The sequence below is a fragment of the Papilio polytes genome, unplaced genomic scaffold, assembly GCF_000836215.1.
Source record: "Papilio polytes unplaced genomic scaffold, Ppol_1.0 DF824024.1, whole genome shotgun sequence".
NCBI lineage: Eukaryota > Metazoa > Arthropoda > Insecta > Lepidoptera > Papilionidae > Papilio > Papilio polytes.
In genome coordinates, this window is record NW_013525180.1 from 1138171 (window position 1) to 1148925 (window position 10755).

General features: G+C 35.0%; 3 protein-coding genes across 3 annotated transcripts in view; 2 read left to right on the forward strand and 1 right to left on the reverse strand.

Moving 5' to 3' along the window:
* Positions 1-974, forward strand: part of LOC106100922 (probable cytochrome P450 6a14) — a 3362-nt gene extending 2388 nt beyond the window's left edge. Inside the window, exons 3-4 of the mRNA XM_013279986.1 lie at positions 1-111; positions 441-974. Of these exons, the coding sequence (XP_013135440.1) occupies positions 1-111; positions 441-610 (281 nt within the window). The 3' untranslated portion in view covers positions 611-974. The remainder of the gene's footprint in view (positions 112-440) is intronic.
* Positions 975-1198: 224 nt separating this feature from the next.
* On the reverse strand, positions 1199-3621 carry LOC106101004. Its single transcript, XM_013280072.1, has 6 exons — positions 3498-3621; positions 3081-3260; positions 2773-2920; positions 2462-2605; positions 2189-2402; positions 1199-2042 (listed from the first exon to the last, which is right to left on the reverse strand). The coding sequence occupies exons 1-6, from the start codon at positions 3571-3573 to the stop codon at positions 1275-1277; spliced, it is 1530 nt and encodes a 509-aa protein (XP_013135526.1). The 5' UTR covers positions 3574-3621; the 3' UTR covers positions 1199-1274.
* Positions 3622-5100: 1479 nt separating this feature from the next.
* On the forward strand, positions 5101-10754 carry LOC106100923 (beta-mannosidase; the record flags this gene model as incomplete). The annotated part of the gene is made up of 12 exons (XM_013279987.1): positions 5101-5343; positions 5614-5757; positions 6087-6235; positions 6346-6539; positions 7356-7614; positions 7972-8137; positions 8438-8563; positions 8640-8814; positions 8894-9467; positions 9546-9675; positions 9818-10200; positions 10653-10754. Coding segments are annotated over exons 1-12 (2526 nt in total), but the record flags the coding sequence as incomplete, so codon positions are not given.
* Between the last annotated feature and the right edge of the window lies 1 nt (position 10755).

Sequence of the window (10755 nt, forward strand, 5' to 3'; positions counted from 1 at the left end):
TATTCCCGGAACCGGACAAATTTGATCCAGAGAGATTTTCCCCGGAGAATAAAGCAAAAAGACACCCCTGCCATTGGATGCCGTTCGGTGAGGGTCCCCGAAAATGTCTAGGTATGTAAAATTATAAATATTTAACTTCTCTCTAAAGTCGTAAGCCACGTCTAGATTCTTACTTGGGACTTTTTGTTCCCGTTTGTCATGAACTGTACATGACACACTTTAGATAAGCAAAAGCACTTCAACAAGTATTTCCTGAATACATAATTATGACTGTAGCATAAAATAAAAATGATCATTTACTTGTCAGCATATTTTTCCGTTCCATTTGCAGAAATACACACTAACAAGGTTTTAGAATATAGCTGATTATTTATATATTCCTAACAATTCTATTAGCATATTTGAGACGTTGAGTTGTAATTGATGTAATAATATTTTAGGTCTGCGTCAAGGGTACGTGGAGTCGAAGCTCGCGCTCGTCAAATTGTTGCACAAGTACGAGTTGATATTGGACGAGAGGACGTCGGTGCCGATGAAGATCAAGGCCTCAGCGCTCGCCTGCGTGCCTGATGGCGGAGTTTGGATTAAGCTTAGGAAATTGGAAGCGTAAGCAATAGATTTGCATAATTCTATAGCAAATATTTGATCAAACGATGGAACGGTTGGAATTTTGTCACATACACATAGCGAAGCCGAACAAGATTATTTTCTTTTGTTGAGTTACAAATATATTTTAATTTCGAGACAAAGTAAATATCGATTACGGGATGTGAAAATGGAATTTGCTTATTTATTTTATACGAATAGTTATTTTGTATTAGAAAACTGTCAGGCGTTAGTTTACTCATTTCATCGTTAATTCGATCATTAGTAAGTTAAGTCTGTATATTTTTTAAGTAAGAGGATAAGTTAGTTGCCTTGATTTTCGGTCCTATACAATGTAGAGTCTTCATATATTAGCGATATCACTTTTAAATTCGGTGTTTAAATAGTGTTTATTGTTCTTTGTTAATAATTAATTGAATTATTGTGATATTCTTGTACTCGTAGTCAAGGGAATTGTAAATATAGATTTTTATAGTAATTGTGTTTGCTGTTTTATTCCTGTTTGTTAAGATGTTACACTCTTAAGATACGCAGTATGGCTTAGACGTAAGATATTGTATAAGGAATTGATTACAAGTTACGATTATACTTTAAGATAAAGAAATAGTATTTATTTAAAACATAAACTGGCACACAAATTGTCACTAAAACTCAAAAAATAATATAGATTAATCTTGTTTTTCTTTTTTCTTAGGTTTTACCTCTTCTTTTTGCTCGTTAACTAAAGCCGAGCTTGTACCTGGATCTTCAGTTTCCTGTTTCTCTTCTCTTTTGTTATCATCAGCCACTTCAATCTTTTCAGATACTTCTTCTTGTTTTTGCTCTATTTTTTTCTTATCTAACATTTCTTGCAAATCTGGTGTAATATTCAGTACCGAGACGAAACTTTCTTCACTAAAGGGAGTAATAAGGCGTTCGGATTGGATTTGGTCTAAAGTTTTATCCAAGTATTGGTTTATATTTCTTTTTATCTCACTGAATATCTCTTCTTCTTCATGAAGGTCTATAGATAAATATTCTTGAGATTCTCCAGGTGATTGATGTTCTTCAGCTTGTGATTTTATCCTTTCTTGTCCGTATTGCCTAATAATTAAAGAGGCAGACTCGTCGTCGTCTAAGCTCGAAGATGATTCGTTTAACGATGGGTTTAAATTTATCGTGTCTAATATATCGTAGAGGAAATCAACAATAAAATGTTTTTCTTTAGAAATACCTTTATATGCGGTTCGTCTATGTAACTTACTTTGTTCCTCGGCAACTAAAGATGTTTCAGATTTATATTGAGGTCGTTTGGAAATGTATAAAGTCTCGCCATCTGGGCTTCTAGAACCAAAAGGCCTTTTGAAATGAACTCTAGTTACGCTGTAAGATAGACTGTAATCTTTGGTATCCTTAAAATCGGGAGTAACTGTTCGCACGTGTCTCTCATATCGTTGCTATAAGAAATCAAAAATATCACTAACAAAGATTGTCTGAGTTCCATTATTTTGTTTACAATTTCAGAAAAAACTTCTTCATTTCTTCTGTCTTTTTCAGTTCTATGATCTACTATTAAATTTTAGTAAGTTAAAAGTGTGCGTACCAGCATCTTGTCGATATCACCCTGTAGGTGTGTTGTCACGCGCACGAGGTGGAAATCTACAGCGAGGATGACACGGACGAGCGCCAGCAGCGCAGACAGCAACCAGCAGGCGGTATGCAACCAGGCTGCCGCCACTGTCAGCTGCGTCGCCTGGTATACGCCGCGGATACGACGCTCATATGCTAACGTTGCCACGTTCACTGTGTACGTGCACCTACAAAATAGCTCTTAATATGTTCCTACTGCACGACGCTAGATAGCAGTTGTACTTACGTAGTACTTCCTGTGATCTCGCCCAGCTTGAGACAGAGTTCATCGAGACCCATATGGGTGACAGCGGATGCGTACACACAGAGGCTGCCCATCAGCAAAGAGAACACGAAAACGGGAGGCAGCACTCGCCATGGTCTCTGTAAACTGGGTTAGTGAAATTTTATAGCAATGTGATAATATTTTAGTTTAAGCAACCTGATTGTTTCTAGTTTTTTTTCTTATTAAGCAAGACTAGTTGTGTTTACGCAACTACACAAAATGCCTCGTATTAGATGAGGTGGCAAAAATATATGATTTTTGTCTTTGCGTACCCGGTAAGGGTGCGGCTGCTAGCTGAGCACATGAGGAACATGGTGGTCCACACGAGACCAAAGATCCCGGAGACCAGCGGCACATATGTGGGCAGGTAACATGCACTCTTGTCTATCCATTGCGTGCTCAGAAAATCCACGGGCAGCACTGAGAAACATCCGAAAAAGACTTTGTAACGTTTGAAAGTTAAAGTGTAAATTGAATATAGTTTCGTCATTTAAGTAATTTTTGTTTGAATATTTTAAATGCAAAAGTACTGTGTAACCTGTATTTAAAAACTAGATATGAAAATAACTCAAGATCTTACTTTCCGCCATCTTTTCGTCAGGAATGAATTCATAAATAAGGTTGTGCCTCAGAGAAGTCAGTGAGAGTAGCTTCGGGAAGAGGACGCACTTCTCATCGAAGAGATACATAATCATGTGAAAGCAGAACGTGCAGAAAGATCCGAATACAAAAGCCATGAAGAATAGTAACAAGTGAGCACCTGAAAATGGTATTTGAATTAAGACATCGATCAAGACAGTGAGATATCACACGAGTGTTCCACTGGTTCAAGAGTCAATGAAATGTAATTTAGTTCTCTTATGATCTCATATACCATACGGCTTGATCGATTTCACGAATCTACTATCTGTCATTTTATTCCTATTATTTGCTAGAATGTCTTGAATACTTTTGATATTGTAAATCAATTTTCTCTTATAAACCCCACTCTTATTACCTTTCCAAGCTCCGTTCACTTCAGCCTCAGTTTTTTCAATTAACTTAAATTCTTCGTAAAGTTTGATCTTCTCCATCTTATACTTAGCTTGACTTGCTAGATTTTATAATAACAGTTTTTTTAAAGTACAGAATAATTGTATCGAATTTGATAAATGAAATGTCAAAGCAATAATTACAGTTTATGAAAAATCTAAACATGCATAAAGAATTTAAGGTACAGTCTTTTTTAGGTTTTCAATTTCGCTAACTTTATTTTTTTACTGCATTCTTGATTATACCTTAAATGTATTTGTTCTTTTTGTTGTGAATTGTGTAGTTTATGAAAGTAACATAAGGAAGAGTAGACAACCAGCTTCTCCTAAGGTTTACTTTCATAGTAGGGGAAGGAGAAGTAGAAGGAGACAAGGAAAAGTCGTCCTACATTCATTATTACACATTGCAGATCCTAAAATCATGTTTGTATTTATAATTCTAGTTATTAAACTCAAATACTGTTTGAATTGTTCAAGTACGGTCTTATCACTCTTTACTTTCCGCTGTAGTTAAGATTTCGTTCTGGTCCAAATATTATATGTTTATGTTACGATTTGCTCAATTCAAAATAATTAAGATATTAAGAAATAGACAATGGAGGCAATTTATTTGTGGACTGTTTTTTTGATTGACTTCCCAAAAGACGTAGGTATTCAAAATTCGTCTGAATGTTTTTTTTAGAAATCGTATTCTATGAATCAAAAAAGAAAAAAAGTAAGTCTTTAAAAGAGTTGTTACCTGGCTTAGAGTTGGACTTAAATATAATTAACTAATGCTTGTTTTAGAATAAAAACCATTTTGTGCTTGGAGAAAGACTCCGGACCTTGTCATGCGCGATACACACTTGGTCAGTACAATAATTGGTACTGGCACAATATGGACGCTAACTGACGCCAGTCAGTCCATATAATCTATGACTGGCCAACGCAATTGTCCAAATGTATTGACCATGTATGAACCTCGTATCAGAAATTGTTGAATTAGCTTAAAAAAAGGAACATTGGATAATGTAAACATTTTCACTAGTTAGCTGGCGCACGGCGGGTATATGAGGAATTCGTAGTCGTATAGTAACCGTTGTGGGTCCGCTGCGGTCACGTGATTCAGTTATTAATGGAACATAGGGATGTTACGCAATGTCTAAGGTTTTGGTGAATATCGATAATTTGTTGTAATATCGATAGAAAATTTCGATGATGACATAATTTATTGATAGGAATTTGGTTTAGCCAGCACACAAAATGATTAAATAAATTTCATTCACAACATTTATAAGTCGTAGGACGTTTACAGCACGTTTTACGATTTAACATTTGTTTTTGTTTTCGAAATAAACTGAGAATTAGAAGGTTTTCAATTTCACTATCTTGAAGTACAGCGGGTAGATAAAATGCTTATAAATAAGCTAAGAATTTAGGTAAGAACAAGAGCCTAATTTATCTTGGTTATATCAGATAATATCGTAATATACAATGTTATTTTGTTAACGAGAGATCGAAGCTTTGCGAGATGTGTATATTTTATACTTTATCGATAAAAATGTTGATAAGTGAAGTACATCATTATTATCAAGTATTCAAGTGGCGGCTGTCCACTTGTTATGATGTGATTAAAGTATCGCGGGTCAAGATATCGTTTGTCAACAAACTAATATAAGAATTATGGTTAAATAATAGTGTTAGTAACAATGCTGAACGCTTTCTTAATAAGTTTTATTTTATTCTCCATTCAAATTACAAGTTTAAAATGTGAAGTTAAAAGAATCGATCTCGCGTCGAAACGTGTTAATTGGACCCTGAGCAATAATAAAAGTAAGTACATATTTGTAATTGTAATGTAATTATCTTTAAGAATTTGTATATTTTGCAGTGTAGGTAAATACGAATAAAATGAACGATATCTTACATTAACAATGTTCTGTTTAATTCGCCGTAGTAAATGTTAGATATTTAACAGTTATAATAATTACTTAACTATACAAAGTTTGGGTAAGGTTTTAAAAAATAGATTAAAAAAAACAGATCCGAAGGTCGCAATAGCATGCAACGTGTAATGAGAAACATTTTGGTGGTGTGTTGTAGCGCAGGTATCTGCCAAAGTCCCTGGTGGGGTGTACTCCGACTTGCAGAGGGCTGGTATCATCGGCGATATACTATCCGGCTTCAATGATGTCCAGACGCGTTGGGTGGCGTATGATACATGGACGTATAAGGCAGATTTCCAAGGTATGAGTACACCGAATACCTGGTGCAATATCTATTCCTTTTTCAAATCTCGGAAACTATAAATATGTGTGATCCTCAAATTAAATTACTTTCTTAATAGATTTGTAATACCGGTTTTTTTATTTGACTGCTGTTGCTCGCACTTCGCCCTCTTGAAATTAAAAAATATAGCCTATGTTACTCATAGATAACTTTTCTAACGATGTATTTTTTTTTAAAACAAGCCAAGTAATTTTTGAGTTATTTCAATACATACAAAAATACAAATCTTTCCTCTTTATTACATTAGTATAGATATTTGACACGTTAATGTATCCTTTATGTTTCAGTTTCCGAAAAAGATGTCCGATTTCCAGTGGCTAATTTGGTGTTCGAAGGAGTTGATACAATTGCGTTTGTTGAGCTGAATGATGTTCCCATCGGGACCACACAAAATATGTTCGTTAGATATGTTTTTGACGTTAAAGAACACATAAAGGTATGTAATTTACTTTTAAAATGTGAAAAATATTCCTTCCATCATCGTTATACAGATTGCTTATTGCTGACTGATTGTTGCACTCTATATGTAATGCATAATCTTTTCAGATCGGTTTGAACGAATTAAAAGTGACATTTGAATCTCCTGTATACGCAGCTGAGAATCGTTCCGCGAAACACTTCACAGCGCCCGCCTGCGTGCCTGACGAATACAATGGTGAATGTCACGCGAATCAGCTTCGAAAGATGCAGGCTTCGTTCAGCTGGGACTGGGGACCAGCGTTCCCATCAGTTGGACTATGGTAAGGTTGCATTGCTGCTACATACTTCAAATTAAAATCTATTCTATAAGAAACTCTAAGGAGCGTTAAACACAAAGCAATCTGACCTGGCATTGATGCGGGGTATGTTATAACGTCTGCGTTAAATTATGTTTGTGGCTTTAAATTATGGTGACATGGAGTGGTGTCTCAAGATGATAAACTCAAACGTTGCACGTTGAAGTCATATTTCAAAATCTTTGAAAGCACCAATTTTATAGGCTTTACGTGTACGCAGAGTTATTTATTTATTTTATAAGTAAGTTCTCCAGCGCCTTAAAGATAAGATTCTAAAGCTTATGTTTAAAATTAATATATGCACTTTATCAAATAACATTGATAGTCAATATGGTTTCGTCATATAAGTTGCAAAACTCAAGTCACCGACTGAGTAGGCCACAAACTTGACCACTGACCTTGACACTTAAAGGGTAAATAATAATGTTTTCGAATTATTAATATCTATCTATATATATAATCAAATTGAAGTGTCTGTTTGTTACATCAAAAGAACAATTCCAGATTCCGGGAAGATTTATTTGCGTTGCTAATAACGAAAATCGCATTAAAAAAAACAGCTGGTCCGATTTTTACCGGACTTTCACTGAAAGGTAGCTGACATAGACGGGCATATTATAGGCTTTTTATCCCAGAAAGAGCTACGGTTCCTGAGGGATACACTGATTTCATTTTTGTCATTTCACGCGTCCGAAGTTGCTGGCAACAGCTAGTCATCTATAATATTCCAAACGGAGTTTTTGTTCACAGATAGAATGCTATTATAAACTTATCTTTCAGGAAGCCAGTATATATAGAACTTTACGACACAGCTATAATACGTTCTCTAACAACGCATACAGAACAAAACGATCAGCATTGGTACTTGAAAATACTCGCTCATTTGGAGTCAGGGATCAGATCCAAGCGTATAGAAGGATACATCAGTGCGGAGCTATTCGTGGAAGGACATCAGTCTTTGAAAGTTGCCAGAGAAATCGCCATAGTGACAAGACATGATGGAACTGCCGAAGTTGAATTAAACATGACTGTACATAGTGTAAGTAAAGTAGCTTTGAATTATTTATACTTTTCTTATTATTTTACGGCTCTTACTCACGTTTACTTTTTTCGGTGATGGCACCGACCACTTTCAGACCCTGCGGGGGTCCTTCTTCAAGGCAAGGGTTAATGGTGTGGTAATCGAATCATATCTATTATCAACAACTTTTAAAACTATTTTTGTATATTTTTATTTACCAGTGAATTTCCTGGAACACTTTTAGGAAACTTAATAACAAGTTTTTTTTATAAATACGATAATCTTTATTATTCTTTTTTAATGGTGGTCGAATATTTATCGACTAAAGTAAAAGACGATTGTAACAGAGGTTTTTTAAAAGATTATAATTTTCAGAACGTTGTCAGTCTTTGGTGGCCCAATGGTTTTGGTGATCAACCATTGTATGATCTCAGAGTTTCTTTAACCACCTTTAAGAATGGCAATGAAGTTAGTAACAAACATATTAGAATCGGTTTCCGATCATTGGAGCTAATTGAAGAAGATGCTTCAAAAATTTTGGGTAAGCATAAAGAGATCAATAACTAACGTCAAAGAATAAAAATCTAGTTTGAGAAGAATGATGTAATCATAAATCAGAGAGAAAAGACTGTTTACATTGATTCCACTGTAATTAAAAAAAAAGTGAGTAGCCTATATGACAGCCTATTATACAAACTACGCTCTACGTCTATGCCAAATTTCATCAAAATCCATTCAGCCTTTTAGGTTACAAACTCTAACAACCATCCATCCATCTAAACTTTCGCATTTTATTATATTAGTGAGAAGTAAGATTGTCGTAACTCTGCAATTATTTCAGGCAACACAACGGCTGGGAAAGGGCTCACGTTTTATTTCAAAGTTAACGGTTATCCAATATTTATGAAAGGATCTAATTGGATACCTGCAAATATTCTTCCAGAAATTGGATACGACAAAAGTACAGGTGTGTAATAGGACAAGCATTTTACTCTTCTAGGTAAAATAAGGTTAGTACGGGCTGTATACTTTTTTGTTTTCAGTGGACGAATTATTAACAGCCGCTCGCGTCACTCACATGGCAATGCTACGGGTTTGGGGAGGAGGTGTCTACGAATCCGATTACTTCTATGAACGGTGTGATCAATTGGGTATCTTAATTTGGCAGGATTTCCTCTTCGCGTGTTCAATGTATCCTACAGATCCTAAATATCTTGAGTAAGAACCAAGCCTAAAGCTAAATTCTATTAAGTTAGTAATTAATTACTACTGTAATGTAAAATGGTCTTTATTCCAGTAACGTGAAGGTTGAAATCGAACAAACAGTTATCCGTCTCCAACACCATCCGTCCATTGCCGTCTGGGCCGGCAATAATGAAAATGAAGTTGCTCTCAGAGGCAACTGGTACAATACTCTATCACAATTCAATAAATACAGAGACGAGTATATAAAATTATATGTTAATACCATAAAGCCTATAGTCGAGATCTGGGATCCTAGTAGACGTTATCTCGTTTCAAGTCCATCAAATGGTTTAGAATCTGAACAAGAAGGGTATATAGCAAAGAACCCATATGACTCTAACTACGGTGATACTCATTACTATAATTATTTATCTGATAATTGGGACAAAAATATATACCCAGATACTCGTTTCGCTTCCGAATATGGCTTTCAATCTCTCCCTTCTTTAAAAACAATGGCAACTGCAACAAAAAATATAGAAGATTACCATGTGAACAGTTCTTATTCCAAACATAGACAGCACAGTCCTAACGGTTATGATTTTATAACTGATCAAATGAATAGGCATTTGAAATTGGATGTAAACGACCCGAAACATTTTGAAAAATTCGTCTATTACAGTCAGGTACGTTAGAGGACGCGCGGGACCCTATCTGAATTTTATTTAAGTCTACAAATGAATATATTTTTATGTTTTTTTTAGATATCCCAAGCAATGTCAATTAAAGCAGAGACTGAATTCTATAGACAAAGTCAAGCAGATTGGTACACGATGGGCGCTCTATATTGGCAACTAAATGACGTCTGGCAAGCGCCCTCCTGGTCAAGTATAGGTAAATATGGTGAATTTTACAGTTGAACTAAGCATACTATTCTTTATAGAATAATTTATGTCCCTAAATCTGAAACGGGATTCCCTTAGAAAGAAACGACTACTAAATCTGTATTGATCTTTAAATTATTATCAATTTTCAGAATACGGCGGCAAATGGAAAATGCTTCATTACTTCGCTAAATCATTCTTCGCACCAGTGTTGGTATCACCACGCCTACTACTTACAGATGTTGTGGACGTGTATGCCATTAATGACAGGCTTGTACCGATAATTGATGGTAAAATAACCGTCGATTACTTCAATTGGAACAGTTTGACACCATTCAAGTCCCAAGACTTTGCCACTAATGTGGAATTACTAAACGCTAAGAAAGTAGTGTCAATAGGATTGAAAAATTACAATAAGGATGAAATCTTCTTGAGATTTTCATTGCACATGGAAGGTGTAACAATGTCACCTTATAATTTTGTGTTTCCTAAACCGTTAAAAGATATTAAAGGTCTAATGCAACCTAACATAAAGGTATGTAATTCCATCATCTATGTAAGTTTTGTCTGTATTTATTTTATTGCATTAGCTGTGACTCGTATGTGTTATTTTTGAGCAGTTCCAAAATATGGTAATGTAGTCTAAACTATGGCTATATCATAAATTAGGTTTCATACAAAATTCATTCATTCAAAGTGGCAAATCCTAAAATAATGATTCAGATATGATTGCCACTTCTTCAAATAATGATTCAAGTACTATTGTCACTTATTGAAATAATGATTTAAGTGTGATTGCCACTTCTTGAAATAATGATTCAAGTATGATTGCCACTTCTTGAAATAATGATTGCCATTTACTGAATAATGATTCGAATCCGATTGACGATTCTTCAAATGTTTGTCAATCCTGGAGAATAGAATATTCTTCCAATACAAATATAGAACTGCAACTAATCTGTTCTTGAAATGTTTTAATCTTTACAGGTGACGGTTTCAAAGAGTTTTTACAGAAGTAAATTGAAGGACACATTTAAATACGTCGTTAATATTGAAGTGGACACTGTTGTGCTTTTCCTTTGGCTGGAGA

Bases quoted from the DNA above. Each gene is read 5' to 3' on its own strand.
- LOC106101004 (XM_013280072.1), bottom strand. From the start codon at position 3,573: ATGGAGAAGATCAAACTTTACGAAGAATTTAAGTTAATTGAAAAAACT. The intron at 3,261-3,497 runs GTAATAAGAGTG...TACCATTTTCAG, and splicing joins AGTGAACGGAGCTTGGAAAG to GTGCTCACTTGTTACTATTC. The intron at 2,043-2,188 runs GTACGCACACTT...GATTTCTTATAG, and splicing joins GTGATATCGACAAGATGCTG to CAACGATATGAGAGACACGT.